Source organism: Sus scrofa, chromosome 8, assembly GCF_054392235.1.
Source record: "Sus scrofa isolate SSC_HxYL_T2T_F1_AM1 chromosome 8, Sscrofa_HxYL_maternal_Yorkshire_Landrace_v2.0, whole genome shotgun sequence".
Lineage (NCBI taxonomy): Eukaryota > Metazoa > Chordata > Mammalia > Artiodactyla > Suidae > Sus > Sus scrofa.
Window position 1 is genome coordinate 131,836,808 of NC_139390.1, and position 23,420 is coordinate 131,860,227.

A 23,420-nucleotide genomic window follows, 5' to 3' on the forward strand; every position below is an offset into this window, starting at 1 on the left:
TCTTCCCACTATAAATAGTAGTGGGACTGGTTGCCGCATCCTGCTTGGGGTCTGCTGTGCACAGTGGGGTGTTGCTCCAGGACCTTTCACCTCAGACATGTAAGATCCGCCCTCCAATATCCGTTGACGTATCTGTCGTTGTCTTCGGGTTCTTTCCTTGGTCTCGAGGCTGGGCAACTACAAGGTTTGCAGGGCTGTGGGGTACAGTCAACATTACATTGAATTTCCTTTTATACCCTACTAAATTTGAGTAGCTAATAAGTTACTTGGATGTTTATATCTTTATTTATAGGTGATATTCCTCTTTTAACATCTTCACACTTTTTCTGTTTTTCTATTCTTTGAAACTACTTATAGCAGATAAGGATTATCTTTTCCTTGAGGATTCAGTAAGATGCACCTGTAAAATCAGCTGGGTCTGGTATCATTTAAGGGTGTGACTAATTACCAATTCCAATTTCTTCCCCTTGTTAAATGCAAACTTTCAGTATCTCTTGATCTGATTGTATTAGTTTATGTGTTTCTCAATGTATCCATTTAAGTCTTCACATTCAGTGACAGTTATTTGTAGTGTTATGATATATATTCTTTTGCATCTGTGCCCGTGGCATGTGGAAGTTCCCAGGCCAGGGATCCAACCTTGACAAGCCAAGTCCTTAACCCAGTAGGCCATCAGGAAACTCCGAGCTTATGATTTTTAATGATCTACTTTATCTGCTGTTATAACCCCCTTTTATTTGTAATTTTAATTATTTGTGACTCCCATATATTCTCCTCTGAATCAGCTTTACTGGAGGTTTGTAATTTGACCCTTTTTAAGTATTTTATAGAAAAGCCTGCAGGCTCTAGCTGCAAGCAGTACATCCCTCCAGCCTCTTATCTTGTGTGAAGGATTTTTTTTTTTTTTACCTTTTTGGCCATGCTCCGGGTATGGTCAGATTCCTGGGCCAGGGATCAAACCCTCACCACAACAGAGACAACACCACCTCTTTAACCCACTGTACTACAGGGAACTTCTTGTGTGAAAGATTTTTATTCCTCTTTATTGTGAAGACTAAGCTCCTGGCTGGCTGTGGCCTCTCTCAGAATTCTGAGTCTAGCTCATGGCATTTTGTTTCTATCCATTTGGCCAGGCAAAGTTCTAGCCTTAATTCTAACTTTAGATTTTCGTTTTATGTAATTTTTCACTTTTTTTGTCCCTGCAGCAGAATAGGTTTATTGAAGAACATGATCTGGAGAATTTGAGTCCAATCAGATCACACAAAGCTGGGACTCTCACTCTGCTAGGTTCCCACTATCCTTCTCCCTCTTTCTTCTTAGTCTCTTTTTTCTTTTTTTTCAACAAATACCAGAGTTCCTGTTGTGGCTCAGTGGGTTAAGAACCTGACATAGTCTGTGAGGATGCAGGATGTGGGTACAATCTGCTACCTTAATCAGTGGGTTAAGGATCTGGCAGTGCCTCAAGCTGTGGCATAGATGTGGCTCTATCCCACGTCGCTGTGGCTGTAGTGTCGCCGGGCAACTGCAGCTCTGATTCAACCCCTAGCCTGGGAACTTCCTGGCAGCGCTAACTCTAAAACCACGAATTCCCTTCCACGGGTCTACCTACTTGTTCCTCAGTGCATCCTTTTGTGGGGGTGGGGATATGTTTTAACTTCTTCCTTTAGTTCATCATCCTTATGACATAAAGGCTTTAACAAAGTGAGATCAATGTAACTGATAATATTGCTAAATGCTACGAGGGGTAAAAATATATTCTAGACACTATCCTCTAGACTTATCTTTAGACTACTCTAAATTTCCTTATCTGTTTTCCTTGGCCATTGAAACATTTACTTGGAATCCCTCCTGTTAGTTTTTATGCAAAAGCTTATAAAACACAGGAAGGGTTTTTAGAGCCAGTAAATATTTCCAACAGCTTTTGCCTTTAGGACTTATTTTCCATGTTATAAAATGTGCACATATATCCTGTAAAAATCAAGAAACCAGACTCTTGTTCAGGAGAAAACATAACCAGGCAGGTAACTACAGAAATGTGATTGCAAGTACAGTTGGATTAATGAGTTATGACTGCTGAAAAGATGTTCTAGAAGGAAAAATAAGCATTTGTCAGCGGTTCATGGGCCTGTGCCAAATCTGAAAGATCTATTTACAGAGTAGACAGCTAGCAACCTGTGCTAAGAATTTTTAAATGTCTTCTTTACTTGAGCAAAATACACTACATGAGTATTGCAAATTATCAACAAAACAACTCCTTCATTTTCATGTGCAATTATGTGGTATTTGGCCAATTGAGAAAAGGTCATGTTTAATTTTTAATGCTGATTATATGGACCTAGATGATTCTATTTACACCTATAATGTTTATAAGAAAAAAAATACATTGTTTCTTTTGGAAGCATTGACCAGCATAGAAATCAATTAAAAATTTTGTGTAAAATGATTTTCAAATAAAAACTGCAGCCAAGAATGATACTTTTTCCACTCTGAAGACTATATTCGTTCTTAAGATTTAAAACCAATAGACCAAGGAATTGTAAAATTATGCTTTTTACTTCCTACATAAGAGGGTTCCCTTTACTCTGATCATGTAAAATGGTTTCTTTTTCTGAAGGAAACTTACTGTCTTTTTATTTGTTTTTGTGTTCCATCTTTCCCATTATTTCTAAGTTTGGCATTTCTAAGAAACCTGGAAAACAGTCTCCTTGTTTTGATGGGCACTTCATTTGAACTTTCCATATGCGCATTTCTCCCCCAAAGGAGTTTGGGGCTATAAATGTTGGAATTTTCATTCGTCTAGTCTGGTGAATTCTGTCTGCAGACAATATTCCCTCACATGCTGATATGTGCCACACTTCGCTTGGGTAGGGGCTTGCCTGGTTAATCTGAGTGGGCAGGACACAGGGTGGTTTAGGTGACTCTGTCTCTTACAAGGAGCAGCACCTTGGAATTCCCTGGTTGCCTAGTCGTTAAGGATCTGGCATTGACACTACTGTGGCTCAGTTTCAACTCCTGGCCTGAGGACGCCTGGATGCTCCAGGCAGTGCCGAAAAAAAAAAGGGGGAGCACCCCCCCCCCCAGCATCTAGATGTGGAAAACTCAGGCCCAGAGCAAAAGGTTCATAATTGCTATCACCTTCACTTCCTGGACCCTGAGGGGGTCTAGATAGGCAATCCGACAGTTATTTCCGGTCATCTCTCCACAGATAGACACTTGAGATATGAGCTTGGCAATCTAGATTTTTATGATGTGTGGTCGATCTTTTATGTGATGTGATTTCAGATGAAACTTTGTTTTGTGACTTGAGCCCAACTTTTCTTTTTCTTGAATATTCCATTAATTTCTCTGAAAGACTTCCTTAGTAGAGAACAAACTGCTTACACTGACTACTTTTAACTTGATTTACCATTTTTATTTAATTACGATCATTATTATATAGGTTTCCATGTGCTGTATTTATGGTGATTATTCTTGACTATAGAATGAATTCAGTATTATTGCATTGTGCTGAATGCTTTCCATGTGTTACCTCATTAAATTCCCAAATCCCTAACTGTATATCTGTTTACGAAAAGTGGGCTTTGAACTTCAGAGAGATTTTGTTGACTAGCCCAAAGGTATGTGAAACTAAGGGAAAGAACTGAATTTCAAATGGAAATGTTTCGTTCACAGTTGGCTAATCATTAGAAAATGATAATGCATTCTACTTTAGTGCTTATCATTAACTGTCTATGAAACAGTGGAAATGAAATGATACAGATTACAGAATACTCAGAAAATCCTAATGACCTCCATCTAACCAATATGGTCAGCATGAGGAAACTTTCTCAAATGTAAGGAAAGTTGGCTTTCTTCCTTCCTTGGGAATAAAGAACGATGCTCACCATTGTCCCATCCCAGCAGATGTCCCCACGAAGGGGTATGTTTGTATGGTACACGCAACCCAATAAATTCTTTGGAGCATGGATGTAGCACAAGAGAAGCGAGCAAAAATTCCCCAAGCCCTTGACGCCTAAGGGGAAAAGCAGCAGAGAAGGAAAGAGAGGGGATGACAGGTTGACATGGCCGGTTCACATGCCTCTTACATGTACCCTGCCCTTGCAATCCTTACCCAGCTGTCCTCACACACTCAGCTGTGTCACCAAAGCAAACAGCAAACCAAATGTCAACCACCACTCATTACAACTGGCTGAAGGCAGGACAAAAATATCTTAAAATGGAAAATTTTTGACTTTCTCCTCTGCAGGTTGGCATATAGATACACTCTTACTCCGAAATCCTTTTACTTTACTCTGATATCCTTTTATAAATAAAGCTTGAATTTGGTTATTTCACAGGAATGTTCCAGCTGGTTTTTAAAGGGAGACAGTGATGCTCTTATTTCTCTCAAGTCTTCCCCGTGTGTTATTAGGCTAGTGATTTATAATTCTGGTTTTGAAATATTCTCTAATACCTCCGGTTATCTCAGAAGATGCCATAAAGTTTTCAAAAAGTCTGCCAAGAAAAATGTGGAAACATCTCTAGAGGGCTGTTAAAATAATCCCTCTATTTTTCTCTTTCTAGAATCACACCATGCCAAACTACAAACTCACTTATTTTAATATGAGGGGGAGAGCAGAAATTATTCGTTATATATTTGCATATTTGGACATAAAGTATGAAGACCACAGAATAGAACAAGCTGATTGGCCCCAAATCAAGCCAAGTAAGTAGCATAAAAATAGTGCATGGAAATGCATGTAGGTAAAATGTTTCCAGAACCTTTTGTCTTCCTCAGGAAAAAGAAAAATGTTTTCAAATCTCATGTAGCTTTACATTGAGAAGCATCAGTTCAGATGAGTTAAATAAATGCTATGTGACTCAGGAAACGTCCTATTTGAGGTGAAAACTCAAACCTGACAGAAGGAGCATCTAAAAATTACCCAACACGAAGCTCTCTATCAGAAGAGCTGAAATGGAGAGATACTGAGGTCAAACTTTTGACCACTGGAATTAGATGGGCTTGCTCAGATATCAATAACGTTTGTACAATGGATCTGATAAGCTGCTCTAACAGAAAACGAAGCTCCAATGGCTTAAATAACAAAGAAATGAGTTGTATCACATAACTGGAAATCTGGAAGTAGGCCAGGTTTCAACCGCTGACTTTATCCATTTTTCCTCCTCTGTGTGTTGACTGCACCATGCAGCCAGTAGCAATATGTTGCTGCAACCCCTCCTTACAGCGTGGAGCAGCAATACGGAGCGGCTATAAGAGAAAGCACTGCATACCTAAGTGCTGCCAGAGGAATGAGGAGAAACTTTCCCAGAAGACCTCAGCAAACCGCTCGTGTCTCACTGGCTCAAGTTGGGTCATGTGTTCATTTCTGAGCCAATCTTGCAAGGAGGTGGCAAGAACCTTAGGACATCGAATCCAAGTCTGAAGCCGAGGATGGAAGGAATTTTCATGAAGCTTATGAGTGGGTGAGAGAGGGATGGATACCTTGAACAAAACTAGGGTCTGTTTGAAACTGGGGTCTATTTGATCAGAGAAAAAAACAAATTTACAGTTAGGCAGGAGCCCAGTGAAAACATGCTACGGAGTTCCCATCGTGGAGCAGTGGTTAACGAATCCCACTAGGAACCATGAGGTTGCGGGTTCGGTCCCTGCCCTTGCTCTGTGGGTTAACGATCCGGCGTTGGCCGCGAGCTGTGGTGTAGGTTGCAGAGGCGGCTCGGACCCCGCGTTGCTGTGGCTCTGGCGTAGGCCGGTAGCAACAGGTGCAATTGGACCCCTAGCCTGGGAACCTCCATATGCCCCGGGAGCGGCCCAAGAAATAGCAGAAAGACAAAAAAAAAAAAAAAAAAAAAAAAGCTACTTAGCACACAGGACAATAAGGAAGAATTGAGGAATATTATACAGTAGGGAGTTCCATTGTGACTCAGTGTAAGGAACCCGACTAGTATCCATGAGGATGTGGATTTGCTCCCTGGCCCTGCTCAGTGGATTAAGGATTGATGTTGCCGTGAACTGTGGTGTAGGTTGCAGACTCTGCTCAGATCTGGTGGTGTTGTGGTGTAGACCAGCAGCTGCAACTCTGATTCAGCCCCTCGCCTGGGAACCTCCATATGCCACGAGTGTGGCCCTAACAAGAAAAAAAGGGGGACAGCTGAGGGAGTTCCTCTGTGGCGCAGTGGGTTAAGGACCCGGCATTGTCACTGCTGTGGCTTGGGTTCAATCCCTGTTCAATCTCTGGCCCAGGAACTTCACGCACTCTGGGATCTGCCAAAAAAAAAAAAAAAAAAAAAAAAGAAAGAAAAAGAAAAAAAGCACTTAAAAAAAAAAAGGAAAAAGAAGTATTATTCACAAAACAAACACCTGTAAGTTGTAAGTCATCTTCTAGATGCTTGCCATGTTACCTAGAGATGCTAAATGTTATGTCTAAAGTTATTTTTATGACTAGATTATTAAAAATTCACATAAAGATGAGGTTGAAGGAAACTATCGAGTACGTGTAGAGTGACAGCACTTGGAGATACTCTGGAGACCCCGTTTCATTTAATTTTTCTAGCATATCTATGTGGGATGTATTGTTTCTATTGTGTAGCCGGGATAACTGAAGCACACAGTTTAGGTAATTTTCCCGGGTTCACAGCCCTAGCAAGGTTCAGCTAATTTTTCCACCCAGGTCCATTTGATGCTGTGGTTCAAACTGTTTGCATTAGATAATGCCAACAACGATAATTATTTTAACAATAAATATTGCCTCATGACTTTGGGAATCGTGAATTCGTTAAAAGTCATCACCCTTAACTACTCTTTATCTTATCAGAGAACTCCTCTCTGATGGGATATAATATCTTATTTCCTGTTCTTCTGAAACTTTCCTATTAATATCTAAGCATTTCTTCTGATACCAGAATGTGTACATGAGCTTTTCAATTCTGTGAACCAAAAGTAGGTGAATATTAATTTTATCCATTAATTAAGATAGGTAGCAAGCTGTGAAGATAGTACATATAATGAATTCTGCCTTTTATATTTTTAGATAAAAGTTCTTTGAATTCCTCATACCCTACTGTATTGTTATTAAAATGCAATTACTGTATTTTCTTAATATTTTCATAGATTCTTGGAGTTGAAAGGGATCTTAAGGTTAGTGATGATTAAAATAGCTGTTAAATGTTTTAGCAGACACCCAACACAAAAATGGCTGAAAGAGGATATAAATTTATTTTTTTTTTTTTTTGCAGAAAAGCCCAGGTCAGTATCCCAGTTCTGTTCCATGAAGTTCTCAAAGATGAGGTTCCTTCTTTTCTGTTCCTCTGTCACCCATAGTGCGTTCTTATTTACACAATGTAACCACTTCACTCTCCTTCCATATTCTAGCTCCCAGGAAGCATAAAAGAGAAAAAAGAACACCTTTCTTCCTTTTAATAGCATAACCATAAAGTTTCACACATCACTTCTGCTTATATTCTTTTGGAAATAATTTAGTCACAGGTCATCTGTTACTACAAAGGAAACTGGGAAACATTAACTTTATTGTGGGTGACCGACGATCTAGCTGAAAAGTCAAGATTTTATTACTTTGATTTTAAAAAAGCTAATAATAGAAGTTGGAAAACAGTTTCTATTACAGATTTTATCTGGACTTCTTTCCAACTTAGGAAGGCTCTCTGGAGTTTGAAACTCGGTATGACCACCCCCTCTGCTATCATCTCGAATATCGTTGTGCAAATGTGTTTATATCTTCTCTCTTCTTTGTTAACATTAAAGCGTTTTTTTTTTGAAGGCACCCCTACCCCACCCCAAGGACTGAGAAATTAACCTTGAAAATGATAGCACAAAATTCTGGAATCTAGACAGCAAGTCAAAGAATGTTAAGGTGATTTAGTAAGCCAGTAATGCTTAAATATAATCCTTCCTGGAGGAGAAGCAGCAAGCTGAATTGCTCCAAAGATTCCCCCAAAAGGATCAGGAATTGGTTGCAAAAGATAACTTTAAGAGCCGCTGATAAAGGATTGCCTGGAAGAATATGAAGAAACATCGTGACCACAAGATCCCTTTTTCCCAGTTAGAAGCATGGACACTACTTTGTTGTTTTTCCTTTTTTGGCCACCCCTATGGCAATATGAAAGTTCCCAGATCAGGGATCGAATCCAAACTGCACCTGTGACCTATACCACTGGAGCAGCAATGCCAGATCTTTAACCCACTGTGCCACAGCCGGAACTCTAAGACTAAGAGAGGATGGACCAAGAGTTCCTGTCGCGGCTCTGAGGATAACAAACCTGACTAGCATCCATGAGGATGCAGTTTCAATTCCTGGCCTCGCTCAGTGGGTTAAGGATCACGGCGTTGCCGTGAGCTGTGGTGTAGGTTGCAGACGCGGCTCGGATCCCGCATTGCTGTGGCTCTGGCGTAGGCCAGCGGCTGCAGCTCTGATTAGACCCCTAGCCTGGGAACCTCCATATGCCGCAGAAGGGGCCCTAGAAATGCCAAAAAGACCAAAAAGACCAAAAAAAAGAATGGCAAGTCCAAAGTTAATCTATATTTGAAAAAAGCCTCTAATATAATGCAGACCTGAAACCAAACACCTCTGAAGATGTCAAGATGATGTAGCGAGGAAAAAAAAAACTTCAAAACTATAAAATCCTCAGAGAAAAGAGAAGAAATTCTATACTCCAAAAGGAATAGTTGGAGACAAAAAGTTCTTGAAGCAAACTGATAAAATGATGAAAAGTAAGTAAACCCCTCAGAAAATATAATGGGAAAAATGAGAGGAAAAAATAAGGAAAACTGAAAATCATTCAGTTTAGGAGGTCTAACATCTCTGAAATTCTGTGAAGAGAGAACAGAAAGGAGAGGGAGGAGAACTTTTAAAAGTATCTCCCTTACACAGAATTGAAATCTACCTCCATGTGGCTTTGACACATGGGTCTTGGACTTTTTTTTTTTTTTTTGCTTTTTAGGGCCACACCCACAGCATATGGAGGTTCCCAGGCTACAGGTCAAATCAGAGCTACAGCTGCTGGTCTACACCACAGCCATAGCAACGTGGGATGTGAACCTCATCTATGACCTGCACCACAGCTCATGGCCATAGCAGATCCTTAACCCACTGATCGAGGCCAGGGAATCAAACCTGAATCCTCATGGATACTCGTCGGGTTCTTTAACCACTGAGCCAGGACGGGAACTCCCGATTCTTCTATTTGATTTAGATACCTTTCCCATGGACTATCTCAGATCTGCAGTCACATCTAGGTCCAAGGGACAACTCTCTCCTCTTTCTGGAGTGTTCCATTTATTTCCCCTGGTTTGGATTTCCTCACCACCCAAGTAGAACAAGCTCCTGTTAGACCATGCCTGCTATTTTACGTGTGGTGCCTGTGGGGAAACACAATGTTCCAGGCCTAAGAACAGCCCAGAGCACAATGGGACAATCACTCCTGGCACAAGTCTAAACATTATTCTAAGACATTTTACCAAGATCACAGTAGCTCTTTTGGCATCCATATCACACTGAGGCCTTACATTCAGCATCACTAAATCTCTTAAAGCTTTTTGACAGGTGGTTCCTGTTAAGTTACAACTCCAACACCCTGAAATTATTTTTCTGGAACCAAATAAAGGACTTAGCATCTGTCTTCTTAAATTTCTTCTTGTTAGATGCAGCGCAATATTAACAACTGTTGGCAATGATCCCAACTTTGGCTCGAATGCTTCCAGTAGCTGAAAGCTTACCATCTCCTAAGAAAACACGTTCCACTGACAATAGTCCCAATGGTAGCAGGATTATTCTTCATCTTGAATTAAAATCTGCCCTTTTAAAAATTACTTTTTGGGAGTTCCCATTGGGGCACAGTGGTTAACGAATCTGACTAGGGACCATGAGGTTGTGGGTTCAATCCCTGGCCTCGCTCAGTGGGTTAAGGATCGGGCATTGCCGTGAGCTGTGGTGTAGGTCGCAGACAAGGCTCGGATCCTGCATTGCTGTGGCTCTGGCATTGGCCGGCGGCTACAGCTCTGATGAGACCCCTAGCCTGGGAACCTCCATATGCTGCGGGAGCGGCCCTGGAAAAGGCAAAAAAAGACCAAAAAAAAAAAAATTACTTTTTGGTTCTTGTTCTGCATTTTACAGATAGTCAGAATAAGTAAGATTCTTCTTCCATATGTTAGCAGTGCCATCTTGGAGGTGAGCTTTTATGTCCCACTTGGTTCGTTCTGTCTCCTTTAGGGAAGAGCATGACGTTCTTTGGCCAACAGAACATAAGGTGGTTTTCAGACACCTCTCTCACTTGGATACCATCTTCTTGGCTTGCTCTGATTTTTAATATCTTTCTCAGAACATGGCTCTTAGAGCTAGAAAACAGCTGAGCAAGAGTTCCAGCTGACCTCAGGTTGGATCTCATCTCTACCAGGTGTGAGATCTGGACGATTTACATAACCTCTCTTCATCTCATTTCCTCCTTTACAAAATGAAATTGTAGTTAATACCTACTTCATAGGGTTTTTGTAAGTATCAGGAGACCCAATGGGCATGTCACATGTTTGGTACAATGCCCAGCACAAAGGAAGCTCTCTCCTTCCCCACAGATACTAGAGACGTCATATACTTTGCTTCAAAGAAGGCATTACAATTCATGTCAGCTTTATTGGGCACTCTGTTTTTTTTCACCGCAGTATCTCAGACACCTAGAAGAGTACTTGGCACACTTATGAGTAAGTACTCAAAGATGGTGTCATTACCGAGCTGAACCATAGTTCATCTTGTACTTATTTAGTGCATACTAAAGACATTTATTTGAAAGTTGATTGTAGTAGTTTTATTAGGGTCATAGGATTATAAGTGGCCCTTTTTTCTTTTCCCTCTCTCCAAAATAATTATGTATTTAAAACTAAGGCATTGGTTGGGAAAATTGTGATTAATTCATTTGGCTAAGTATATGCTTTCAAAAAGATGGTGTTTTGAGAGTTCCCATCGTGGCTCAATAGTAACAAACCCGATTAGTATCCATGAGGCCTCGCTCAGTGGGTTAAGGATCCAGCAATGCTGTGAGCTGTGGTGTAGGTCGCAGCTGTAAAAGACAAAAACATAAATAAATAAAGAATTCTGTAATGTTACTGTCGTGCTTTGTTTTTACACAATTACCACTAAAATATAAATATTATAACTTGATTTTGTTCTGGAAGTTGATTCTTTGCTCGTTTTATTTTAAGCTCTTCCATTTGGCAAAATCCCCATTTTGGAAGTTGATGGACTTAACCTTCACCAGAGCCTAGCAATAGCAAGATATTTGGCCAAAAATACAGGTAATGTATTTGTGTTTAAGGTTTTTTTGATAACTTAAATACATGGTATGTATTCAGTAATCATTAAGTAACTTTGTCATTTAATGGGATTAAATATAGTGCAAAGGAGAATGGGATTAAATGCCAGAGATGTATAAATATACCATCTCTATCATTTTAATCATCCCTGAGTTCTCTAGACAACTTTATATTACCTTGTCTCCAAGCTGTTATTGAAATTTAGCTGAAAAATTGGACAGATATGTCTGAACCCAAGCTTTTGCTAGCATGCTTATTTTATCAGATTAATTTATCAGAAGTTATCATTTAAGTTATCAGAAAATTAATAGGAAATACATATGGAATAGGGAGGTTGAAACAACTCACTATTAAAATCATGTCATTGGAGTTCCCGTCGTGGCGCAGTGGTTAACGAATCCGACTAGGAACCATGAGGTTGTGGGTTCGGTCCCTGCCCTTGTTCAGTGGGTTAGGGATCCGGCGTTGCCGTGAGCTGTGGTGTAGGTTGCAGACGCGGCTCGGATCCCTCGTTGCTGTGGCTCTGGCGTAGGCCGGTGGCTACAGCTCCGATTCAACCCCTAGCCTGGGAACCTCCATATGCCGCGGGAGCGGCCCAAGAAATAGCAACAACAACAACAACAACAAAAGACAAAGAGACAAAAAAGACAAAAAAAATAAATAAATAAAATCATGTCATGTACACAATGTTGGAGTTCCTGCTGCGGTGCAGTGGGTTAAGGATCCCGGTGTCATCTCTGGCAGCGCAGGTTTGATCCCCAGCTCAGTGGCAGTGGGCTAAGGATTCAGTGTTGGTGGTTGCAGCTGTGGCTCAGACTCCATCCCTGGCCAGCAACTTCCATATGTGTGGGTGTGGCCAAAAAAAAGTATTCAAATCATGTACCCAATGTCCCTCATTCTAATCATGCTTAAAAAAAAAAAAATACAAGAGGAGTTTTCCTTGCCTCCACCAAATGCCATCTGAGGCATTCCGAGTGGACAGTTGTCTACTGGATTGTTTAGTTATCTCAAGTGCTAACGTGATGAGAATAAGGAGAAATAAGGGACAATTAGTTCTTGTTTTTGCCTGATGCCCTTTCCTAAGCTCTGTTGTCTTCTGCTTCCCCTTCTACTCCCCTAACACACTTTCCCCCCCCTTTTTTGGCTACACCTGCAGCATATGGAAGTCCCCAAGCCAGGGATCTAATCTGAGCTGCATCTGTGACCATAGCTGCAGCAATGCCAGATCCTTAAGCCACTGCACCTGGCCAGGGATCTAACAGCCAATGCTACAGAGACGAGCCAAGTCGTTAACCCACTGTGCTACATTGGGAACTCCCCTAAACTCTTTTTGAGTGAAAAACTACACTGGCTTCTTTTAAAATCTCTTTCTTTTTAAATAATCTGCAGAGTTCACAAGGTCCACTCTTGACCCTATCATCCTCTCCCCTACCCCCACAACCACTGCAACCCAAGCCACAGACAGACACCTGGTTAACTCACAAATAAAATGGCCATAATTACTAGACTTTCTTTTGGACCAAAAGTAATATATGTACATCAAAAATACAAAAATTTGTATTACCCTAACACATGCTTCAGCCAACAAAATTTTTTGGAAGTTTTGAAGAAATTGAGATAACGTCTATGGAAATCTGACTTTGAAGTGAGAAAGACATTTGAGTTGAGACTGAAAGTACACCTAGAATTTCAGGGGACAGACTTGGACTTGAGCGGTGTTTCTCAAACTTTACACCTTGGGATTGCTTAGAGGCTCCTTAAAACACAGATTGTTCAGCCTTGACTTCAGAGACTGTGATTCCAGAGGTCTGGGGTGGGAAATGTGCCCTCTTACCAATATCCCAGGTGATGCTTATGCACCACTTTGGGAATCTCTGGGCTGGAACATTCCAAGTAGAGAAAAAAATGGCAGGAGGAAAAGAAAAGAACCTCAAATTTGCTGGGTGGAGGGTAAGTAGAAAGAGAAAGAGAAAAATGATTGGGATCTGGTAAGAAAGATCCAAAGTATAGATGTCAGTCCTTAAGCAAATGTAGGGGTTTTTTTTTAATTGAGATATAATTGACATATAACATTATCTTAGTTTCAGGTGTATGACATAATGATTAATATATGTATATATTGCCAAATGGTCTAGTTAACATCCATTACCACACAGTTATAGGTTTTTTTCCCCTTTATGGTGAGAATCTTTAAGATTTACTCTCTTAGCAACTTTCAAATATGCGATACGGTATTAATTGGCTCTACTCACTATGCTGAACCTGACATCCCAGGACGTTTTTATCTTGTAACTGGAAGTTTGTGTCTTTTGACCACTTTCAACCATTTGACCACCCCCAGCCCTGCTTCTTCCTCTGGCAACCATCTATTCTCTGTATCAATGACTTCGTTGTTAGCCAATTTTAAGATTCCACATATGAATGAGAGCATACAGTATTTCTCTTTCTCTGACTTCATTTGTAAGTTTTTAATTTAGAAAAGCTACATAACCATCATTATGAGATCAGGAAGATTATTCTGGCCCTCCTTTGTATTTGTTTGGCATGACTGCAGGATGTCACTGCAATAGTTCGGACAGCAATGGAAAAGGAGGACTGAGGAAACTATGATAAAGTTTGTGGACGCAGACTCATCACAGGGCTGGAAGACATGCGCGTATGTGAAGGGCAGGCTATTCGAGCAGAAGAGTAAGGTCAGGCAGATAACAGCTTGGACACAGTTCCTTGTACTCATAGCTCCTTTTCTTTTTCCTCTTCATCCTCCTCTTCTTAAAAAGAGTTCCGTAACTTGCAGTCCTTTTCATTGCGTCTTTTCCAGTCGGCCAAAGGTGCCATGCAGGCAAGGAATTTATCCCTTTTGTCCACTGCTGTAGCCCTAATCGGGGCCGATGCACAGTTGGAGTCCAGTAATTATTTGTTGAATGAATGAATGAAGAGCTGGTTTACAGTAGGACATGATAACTCTGTTCTGGGATTTGTCGAAGAAAGTTCAGGGGCCAAAAGGATACACAGAGAACTATCCTAAAAGAAGTATATGGGCCTGGAATTGAGGACTAAAAGTGTTGAATAAGAAGTCATCTGCATAGAATTGACAGCTGAAGCCTGAGTACGGAAGTCAAAGTAAGGATGAAATGAGTGAAGAGGACCTATGATACAGTTTGGAGGAACTTGTCTCCTCAGAGAGGAGAATCAAGCTTTGAACATCACACGTGAGAAAATGCAGTTTACAGAAAAATATCACTAAGGCATTTTCTTTCACTTGTAACAGCTGCATTGAGGTGTGATATACATACAGTTCACCCATTTCCAGTATACATTTATTTTTAGTAAATTTATATATTTGTACAAAAGCAATCTTTTTTTAATTTTTATTTTATTTTTTTTGTCTTTTTGCCATTTCTTGGGCCGCTTCTGTGGCATATGGAGGGTCCCAGGCTAGGGGTCTAATTGGAGCTGTAGCCACCTGGCTACGCCAGAGCCACAGCAACGAGGGATCCAAGCCGCATCTGCAACCTACACCACAGCTCACGGCAACGCCAGATCCTTAACCCACTGAGCAAGGCCAGGGATCGAACCTGCAACCTCCTGGTTCCTTGTTGGATTTGTTAACCACTGCGCCATGATGGGAACTCCCTCTATTTTTTAACTGAAGCACAGTTGACGTACCATGTGTACATCATATCACATATATATGTTACATGTGTACAACATAGTGATTCACTATTTTTAAAGGTGATACTCCTTTTATGGTTATTATAAAATATTGGCTATATTCCCCACATTGTGCAATATATTCTTGTAGCTTATTTTATACCTAATAGTTTGTACGTCTTAATCCCTACCTCTATGTTGCCTTTCCTTCCCCTCTCCATTGGTAACCACTAGTTTGTTCACTATATATGTGTCTGCTTCCTTTCTGTTTTATTTACTAGTCTGTTGTATTTTTTAGATTCCACATGAGTGATGTCACATAGTGTTGTCTTTCTCTGTCTGACATTTCATTCAGAGTAATGCCAAGTCCACCACTGATGCAAATGGCAAAAGTTCGTTTGTTTTTATGGCGAAGTAGTGTTGCATGGTGTGTGTGGGTGTGTGTGTGTGTGTGTTGTATATATACCGCATCTTCTTTATACTTGCATCTGTTGCTGGACACTTAGGTTGCTTCCATACCTAGCCAACTTGGAATAATGCTGCAATGAAGATTGTGGTGCAGGTAATCTTTTCAAGTTAGTGTTTTTGTTTCTTTCAGATAAATGCTCAGGAGTGGAAGTTCTAGATCATATAGTAGTTCTAGTTTCAGTTTTTTGAGAAACCTCCTTACCATGGAAGGAGGAAACTGCTTATCACAGTGGCTGCACCAATTTACAATCCCACTACAGTGTACATAAGTTCCTTTTTCTCCACATCCTTGCCAACACTTATTTTTGTTCTGTTTGATGACAAGTGTGTAGTGATATCTGTTTGTGGTTTTGATTTGCATTTCCCCAGTGCTTAGCAACGCTGAACATCATTTTCATGTGCCTTTTGGTCATCTGCATCTCCTCTTTGGAAAAATATTTGTTCAGTTCTTTTGCCCATTTTAATTTTTTTATTTTTTGGTCTTTTCTAGGGCCACACCTGTGGCATATGGAGGTTCCCAGGCTAGGGGTCTAATCCGAGCTGTAGCTGCCGGCCTACACAACAGTCACAGCAGCACAGGATCTGAGCTGCGTCTGTGACCTACACCACAGCTCATGGCAACACACGATCCTTAACCCACTGAGCGAGGCCAGGGTTTGAACCCGCAACCTCATGGTTCCTAGTTGGATTTGTTAACTGCTGAGCCACGATGGGAACTCCTCTTTTGCCCATTTTTATTTTATTTTATTTTATTTTTTATAATTTTATTTTATTTTATTATTTTTTTTTGTCTTTTTGTTGTTGTTGTTGTTGCTATTTCTTGGGCCGCTCCCACGGCATATGGAGGTTCCCAGGCTAGGGGTCGAATCAGAGCTGCAGCCACCGGCCTACGCCAGAGCCACAGCAACGCGGGATCCGAGCCGCGTCTGCAACCTACACCACAGCTCACGGCAATGCCGGATCGTTAACCCACTGAGCAAGGGCAGGGACCGAACCCGCAACCTCATGGTTCCTAGTCGGACTCGTTAACCACTGCGCCACGACGGGAACTCCTTTTTGCCCATTTTTAAATTGTTTTTGTCTTTTTGGTGTTGAGTTGTTTACAATAAGCTATTTATATATGTTGATAGTAGTTCCTTATCAATCATATTATTTGCAAATATTTTCTACCATTCAATATATTTGTCTTTTTGTTTATGATTTCCTTTGCCTAAACACAACCTATTTTAGAATGCTTCTATACTAAAAGACAATTTTATTTTATTTATTTTATTTTATTTTTTTGGTCTTTTTTTGCTATTTCTTGGGCCACTCCCGCGGCATGTGGAGGTTCCCAGGCTAGGGGTTGAATCGGAGCTGTAGCTGCCAGCCTATGCCAGAGCCACAGCAACTCGGGATCCGAGCCGCGTCTGCAACCTACACCACAGCTCACGGCAACGCCGGATCGTTAACCCACTGAGCAAGGGCAGGGATCGAACCCGCAACCTCATGGTTCCTAGTTGGATTTGTTAACCACTGCGCCACGACGGGAACTCCCTTTTTTTTTTTTTTTTTTTTGGTGAAGCATTTTAAATTGACGCCAACGAGAATATATTTAGGAAGACTAATGACTCCTTAGCAAAATAATGATCAATGAATGGAAAGAAGGGAAAAAACCACCTCTATTATTTTAAATTTATAGTTTCCAGGAAGCAAACAAATGCTGAAAAAAATTATCTGTACAGATAAAAGTAATTCTTTCTACAAGATGAATGGTAATGAATGTACAGGTTATTTACTGTTTGTACTAACAAAAGATTGGAAACAAAACCAATCAGTTGAGGCTAGTTAAATAAACTGTGGTATTTCCACTTAAAGAAATCCCACATACCTGAAAAAAGGGCAAGAATGCCCTTACGGGACTTAAACGAAAAGATCTCCAGGATACATGGGGGAGGCATGTATTGAGTGGGATATATATTGTTATTTTCATTAAGAAACAATGGAAGAATGCAAACTAATGAAAATGGTTACCAACATGATAGGTGGGTAAGGGAGCAAAATGAAGTGAATGGGGACGGGGCAAATGTTAGTCTTCATTGGATACTGTTTTATATTGTTTTGAATTTTTTTTCATTTTTAAAAAAAAAGTATTGAAGTGTAGTTGATTTACAAGGTTGTGATAATTTCTGCTGTACAACTGAGAGATCCAGTTATACATGTACACACATCCATTCTCTTTCGCATTCTTTTCCCACATAGATTATCACGGAATATTTTCTTTTTGTTTTGAATTTTTGAACCATATAAATATATTGTGTATTTTTAAAAAAAGTTTTACTATAGTAAATTAAATTGGGCATATTCTTGGGCATAAAATATGCTCTTTGCATTCCACAGATTTGGCTGGAAAAACAGACTTGGAGCAATGTCAAGTTGATGCAATTGTGGACACGTTGGACGATTTCATGTCTTGCTTTCCTTGGGCAGAGAAAAAACAGGATGTAAAAGTAATGTGATCAATTTGCTGTTACTGCCATTAATCATATCCACTCGCCAAAAATTATGTAAGGTGCTTTTAACAGTTTCTTTTTATCAAAGTATGACATACCTAGAGTTTTAAAATATCAAATTACATTAAAAAGGTTAAAACTAAATACTACATAGATTCCCAGCCCTATCTCTTCATATGAACGCTTCCTCAGACGCAACCTTTCTCCTAACACTTTTAGCTGTTTCTTTAGGATTTATACGTATTCATATTTCTATAGGATATGTAAGTATGGCTTTCTTTGATTCACTAATTTTAGAGTTTTGATAGACTTACTGTAGTTCCGAGAATTTATCTCTTACATCGTCATTCTCTTTATTTCCCTTCCCCCCAAATCCCGATATGAAAACTTCGTGGTGAATAAATATTCAGTCATTACATTAGTATGCCTGTGCAAATATTGTGCAGAACTGTGACTGTAGTATACTTTCATTATATTTCCTTTCTCACTTTCCTCCTTAAATTAGTAACTGCCTTTTTCATTTGCTTAATTCTTTTTACTTTTATTGCTCAACCTTCCACACTATCCAATAGCCTGACCGTACAATCTTCCACAAAGTCAAAATGATATCAGGTAATGTATCATTTCCATTATTTTCTTGGAGATTTCCATCCTTCTTTGTAGAGCTGTCTAGGTTTTGGAGTAGCTGTCATTCTGGGGCTTCTCCTCCCTGCCATCGCAAGAATGTCTTTCTTGAGCTGGAGTCCTGTTTTCCAGATGCCATCCTCTGCTTTTACTCACCCCTTTGTTTACTTGGTGCGCATTTCTAGTATTCATATCTTTTCTCATCAAGCCATCTTCACTTTAACTTTTGGAAACTGCCGTTGGAGTTCCCGTCATGGCGCAGTGGAAATGAATCCGACTCGGAACTATGAGGTTTCGGGTTTGATTCCTGGCCTTGCTCATTGGGTTAAGGATCTGGTGTTGCTGTGAGCTGTGGTGTAGGTTGCAGACATGGCTTGGATCCCGAATTGCTGTGGCTCTGATGTAGGTCGGCAGCTGTAGCTCTGATTAGATGCTTAGCCTGGGAACCTCTGTATGCCTTGGGTGCAGCCCTAAAAGCCAAAAAAAAAAAAAAGGAAACTGCTGTTATCCTCATTTTCCAGTTTCATGTAGTGTGAACAACTTGCCTAGGATTATTTAGCTGGTAAACTGTACACAGGAATTCATATTCCAGACACTCTCACACTCGATGTTCTTAACCCCTGGCTATAATGCCACAGTGCCACAGCCAGGATTCAAAACATTTTTGCTGGGAGTTCCCTGGTGGTCTAGTGGCTAGGATTTGGTGCTTTCACCATTGTTGCCCAGGTTCAATCTCTGGTCTGGGAACAGAGATCCCACTTCAAGGTGCTGCACACTGTGACGGAAAAAAAAAAAAAATACTGCGCATGAGTATTTATCTACATGTTATGGCATAAGGCCTGTATCCAAAAGCTAAGCACAAAACAAATGGCAATCTTAATTTACTTAAGCAGTATTTATTCCAAATACTGCTTAAGTAGGACCCTTTGAGATATTTGGAACACAAAAGTATTCACATTTACTGATTCCTTGACATAAATGTAAGGTGTGTGGGGAGACACACACGCACATACATACACATACCTAACTAAGACAAGGTCTTACATCAAAGCTGAGATCTGATGGCAGAAAGACATTTGGGCTCTGGAGTCATACTGCCAGGCTTGAATCCTGATTCTGCTTTTATCAGTTGTCACTTAAATCCCTATCAGATTTTCACTTTCTGTGTCTCTAAAGTAGGGATATCATAGAATCCCTATGCTAGGGAGAGGGAAAAAAGAGCAAGAATGCCCTTAAGGGACTTAAAAGATCTCCAGGATACATGGGGGAGGCATGTATTGAGTAGGATATATATTCTCATAGAAAAGAAAACTTTGAAGAATGTTGGAGGATTAAATGTATCTATGGCTAGGGAGACAGTGTTCAGTAAATATTAGGTATTTTAATTAATACCATGTCATCCCATAGTTCTGTGTTCATTGTTTTTCCATTTATTTGCCAGACACAGCATCTATAGTTCACATATCTTTATAAATGCAGTGGCGGAGTGGTTAACGAATCCGACTAGGAACCATGAGGTTGAGGGTTCGATCCCCGCCCTTGCTCGGTGGGTTAATGATCTGGCGTTGCCAGTGAGCTGTGGTGTAGGTTGCAGACGCAGCTCGGATCCCGCATTGCTGTGGCTCTGGCATAGGCCGGTGGCTACAGCTCCGATTGGACCCCTAGCCTGGGAATCTCCATATGCCGCGGGAGCGGCCCAAGAAAAGGCAAAAAGACAAAAAAAAAAAAAAAAAAAAAAAAAAAAAGAGAAAGAAAAGAGTATCTAAAGCTTTTTGTTCCACATAGGCTTGCCTTTCTCTGTTTCTCTACTTTGTACCTTTCTGTGGCTGAGGCTCCATAATAGAAGCTGCCTCCCAGAGGAAAATATTCTTTGAACGTCTACCTTTGTGTTAGAATAACAATGATCTTACATACCACCTACCTCCCCCAAAATTCACAGAACATAATCTAAATTCATGAACAAAACATGCTGCAGAAAGACTGTGGAGACAGACTATCTGATTAATAAGCAGAAGCTGGCCAGTGTACAATGAAACACGCACACGTCTTTTGTGTCTCTTCGCCCAGTCTCTCTGTAGTGGGTTGCGTTGCTGCCACCTTGTGGTCAGGTAAAAAATTTCAAAAGCAGAATATTGATGTAAAGATGGATAGTGAAAATAATCCTCTCATTGATGTGCTTTAAAAATCCATCAAAGTCCCATAATTATAAATGTTTCAGCAGTGATTGCTAAAATTTACATTTCCAATTAAAATTTTTAAAATTAATTCAAATTTAATTTAAAAGGCAAATTATGTCTCTGGGCTTTGGTCACACTGATAATCCTTGAAAATACCACTAGTGTTTCTGTAGTTATTCAGTGCATCTGTTTCAGTTTTTTTCTCTGAAAAACAAGGCGGGGGTGGGGGTGGGGATGAAGGATAAGCAGGACTGAAGGAATGTTAGTGACCCATTTCTAATACTAAATGATTTTCACAGCGTGGATTTGAAAATAGTGCTTTGGAGAAATATACAAACCTCCCTAATTCTTCTAAAGCTCATTTGATAGAATCCTATAGCAACGATTTTTTTTCAAGGTGGAAAAATCTCCTGCTTTATAATTCTCTGGAGGAGGAGGAAGGAAATTTCTGAGTCCATCACATGTAAGAGCAGCTGTCTAGGGTTTATCAAGAATTTTAAAAAGGATGTATAATCAAATTTCATTTTCTTTGGGTTATTTTGGTGAGTACTCTTGAAAATGACTCATGAATATGAAGGGTTATACTGTTTAGCAATTTACATTTTATTAGACTGAATGATTCTCACCAAACACATAAAGAGAAGGGTTATGCTGTTTAGCAATTTACATTTTATTAGACTGAATGATTCTCACCAAACACATAAAGAGAACCTGGGCTAAAGGAGAAGAGCTCAGAGATAAGATTTTTATCTGGCACTGCATGTACAAAGCACTGATGTACCTTATGCTGTGGAAATGCACAGTATAAAAAGTAACAGAATTACCCAGGTGAGCACACAGGAGTTTTTAGGAAGCTGTCGAGCAGCTACATCGTGCTGTGTTTAACTCTCTCCTATTTCTTAGCTATTCTAGGACAGCCAAGCTGCCCATTACCTCCCCACCTGATGCTGAGCTGAGCCGAGCTGGGGAAAGTGCCTCGTGTTTCTGGGCCCATTGCCTCTCAGCTCACAAATTCTAAGGGCCGAAGGACTCAAACTGTTTTATTTAGAACTATGAATTAACCATAGAAATAGAACCTTATGTACAAAGGTGGTATAGAATTGTGGAAAGCAAACTTTCCAAGCTTCAGTCTGTGAAATCTGGCAAACATTAGGCAAATAGGTAATAATGCTTTTGCAAACTGTAGGCTACAAATACAAGGCATATAATCTACATTACCTAGCTAAGTCATAATAATAACAGGAAGTAAATCAGCAAATTGATGAGGGAGCAAACCACTATCTGACTCAGTAAAAGCTGGATTTTATCATAGGTCATTTAGGAATATTAATTAATGATATTGCATGTTTTATAATATTTTTGAGTTTGCTTACATTTCATATCTGTGATACAAATAAGCTCAATTTTCATAGATGTAAACAAATAGATAGTTCTTACTAAGAAAGAAGCCATGATAAATGATTTGCTCTTGAGAGATTCAATAAAAAATATAATTTTTTATTTTTATTTTTATTTTTTAACTTTTCGTCTTTTTAGGACCGAACCCATGGCATATGGAGGTTCCCAGGCTAGGGGTCCAACTGGAGCTGTAGCTGCTGGCTAACACCACAGCCACAGCAATGCCAGATCTGAGCTGCGTCTGCAACCTACATACATCACAGTTCACAGCAACGCCAGAGCCTTAACCCACTGAGCAAGGCCAGGGATCGAACCTGTGTCCTCATGGATGCTAGCAGGGTTCATTAACCGGTGAGTCATTACAGGAACTCCAAAACAGATAATTTTTAAGATGAGTATATCTAATTTTTTCTACGGGTATTATTCAGTTTGTAATAATACCTTTCATATTATATCAAAAGGGGGCACCTAGATGATGGAGTCAATGCAGTACAATGTCAGGCCCAAGAGAAGAAATCCATAAAGGCCTAAGAGGATAATGATTCATTATGAGTTACTTCCACTAAACACAATAGTAAGAGGAAAGACTGCCAAACTGAAGGAATCTAGCCTTACAAAAATAACATTAATTTCTTTACCTTCAGTTATATTATTTAACTTTAAAGGTAGAGAGGATTAAAAGTGGGGGAAATTTTAGAAATGTAAAAAAGGTAATGGAATAATTTTCATTAACAAAAATTAAGATAACAATTATGAAAAGATTTTATGGATGAAATACGTAGTCATTATATACAAAAAGCTGTAAGAACTGAAGACAAAAATATTTATTTTTTAACCCATGAGTAATAAAGGAAAGAATAAGATCCACAGAGGACCACACCTGAATCTTCATGTCATAAAATTTAAAAAACAGACAACCACCACCAATAACATGTAGCTACTACTCCTCTTTCTTTTTGAACTCACGTGGGAGGGAGAATGAAAATAGAAAAACCTACTTCCTCTTCAAAGCATTATTTTCTTCCTATTTTCCTTAAAGCCATCTTTTTCTCTCTCTCTTAGGATCAGATATTTAATGAGCTACTTACATGTGATGCACCTCATCTTCTACAAGATTTGGACACATATTTAGGAGAGAAAGAGTGGTTTATTGGCAACTCTGTGAGTATGTTTTACACCTTAAAAAATATAAGCATATATTTATATATGTGTATATATATGAATAAACCAAAAACTTATAAAAACATATTCAAAACAGTGTTACCCATGGTGAAAGGATAGGTCAGAGAGCAG

The 23,420-nt window shown here is 39.8% G+C and overlaps 1 protein-coding gene across 2 annotated transcripts in view; it reads left to right on the forward strand.

Moving 5' to 3' along the window:
* Nucleotides 1-23,420, forward strand: part of HPGDS (hematopoietic prostaglandin D synthase) — a 33,488-nt gene that overhangs the window by 2,537 nt on the left and 7,531 nt on the right. Inside the window, exons 1-5 of one of the 2 annotated variants that reach the window (XM_005666983.4) lie at nucleotides 30-99; nucleotides 4,564-4,705; nucleotides 11,207-11,299; nucleotides 17,816-17,925; nucleotides 23,190-23,288. In XM_005666983.4, coding sequence (XP_005667040.2) covers nucleotides 4,573-4,705; nucleotides 11,207-11,299; nucleotides 17,816-17,925; nucleotides 23,190-23,288 — 435 coding nt within the window. In that variant the 5' untranslated portion in view covers nucleotides 30-99; nucleotides 4,564-4,572. Of the gene's footprint in view, nucleotides 1-29; nucleotides 100-4,563; nucleotides 4,706-11,206; nucleotides 11,300-17,815; nucleotides 17,926-23,189; nucleotides 23,289-23,420 lie in introns of those variants that run through there. The other variant, XM_003357079.4, reaches the window with a different exon arrangement.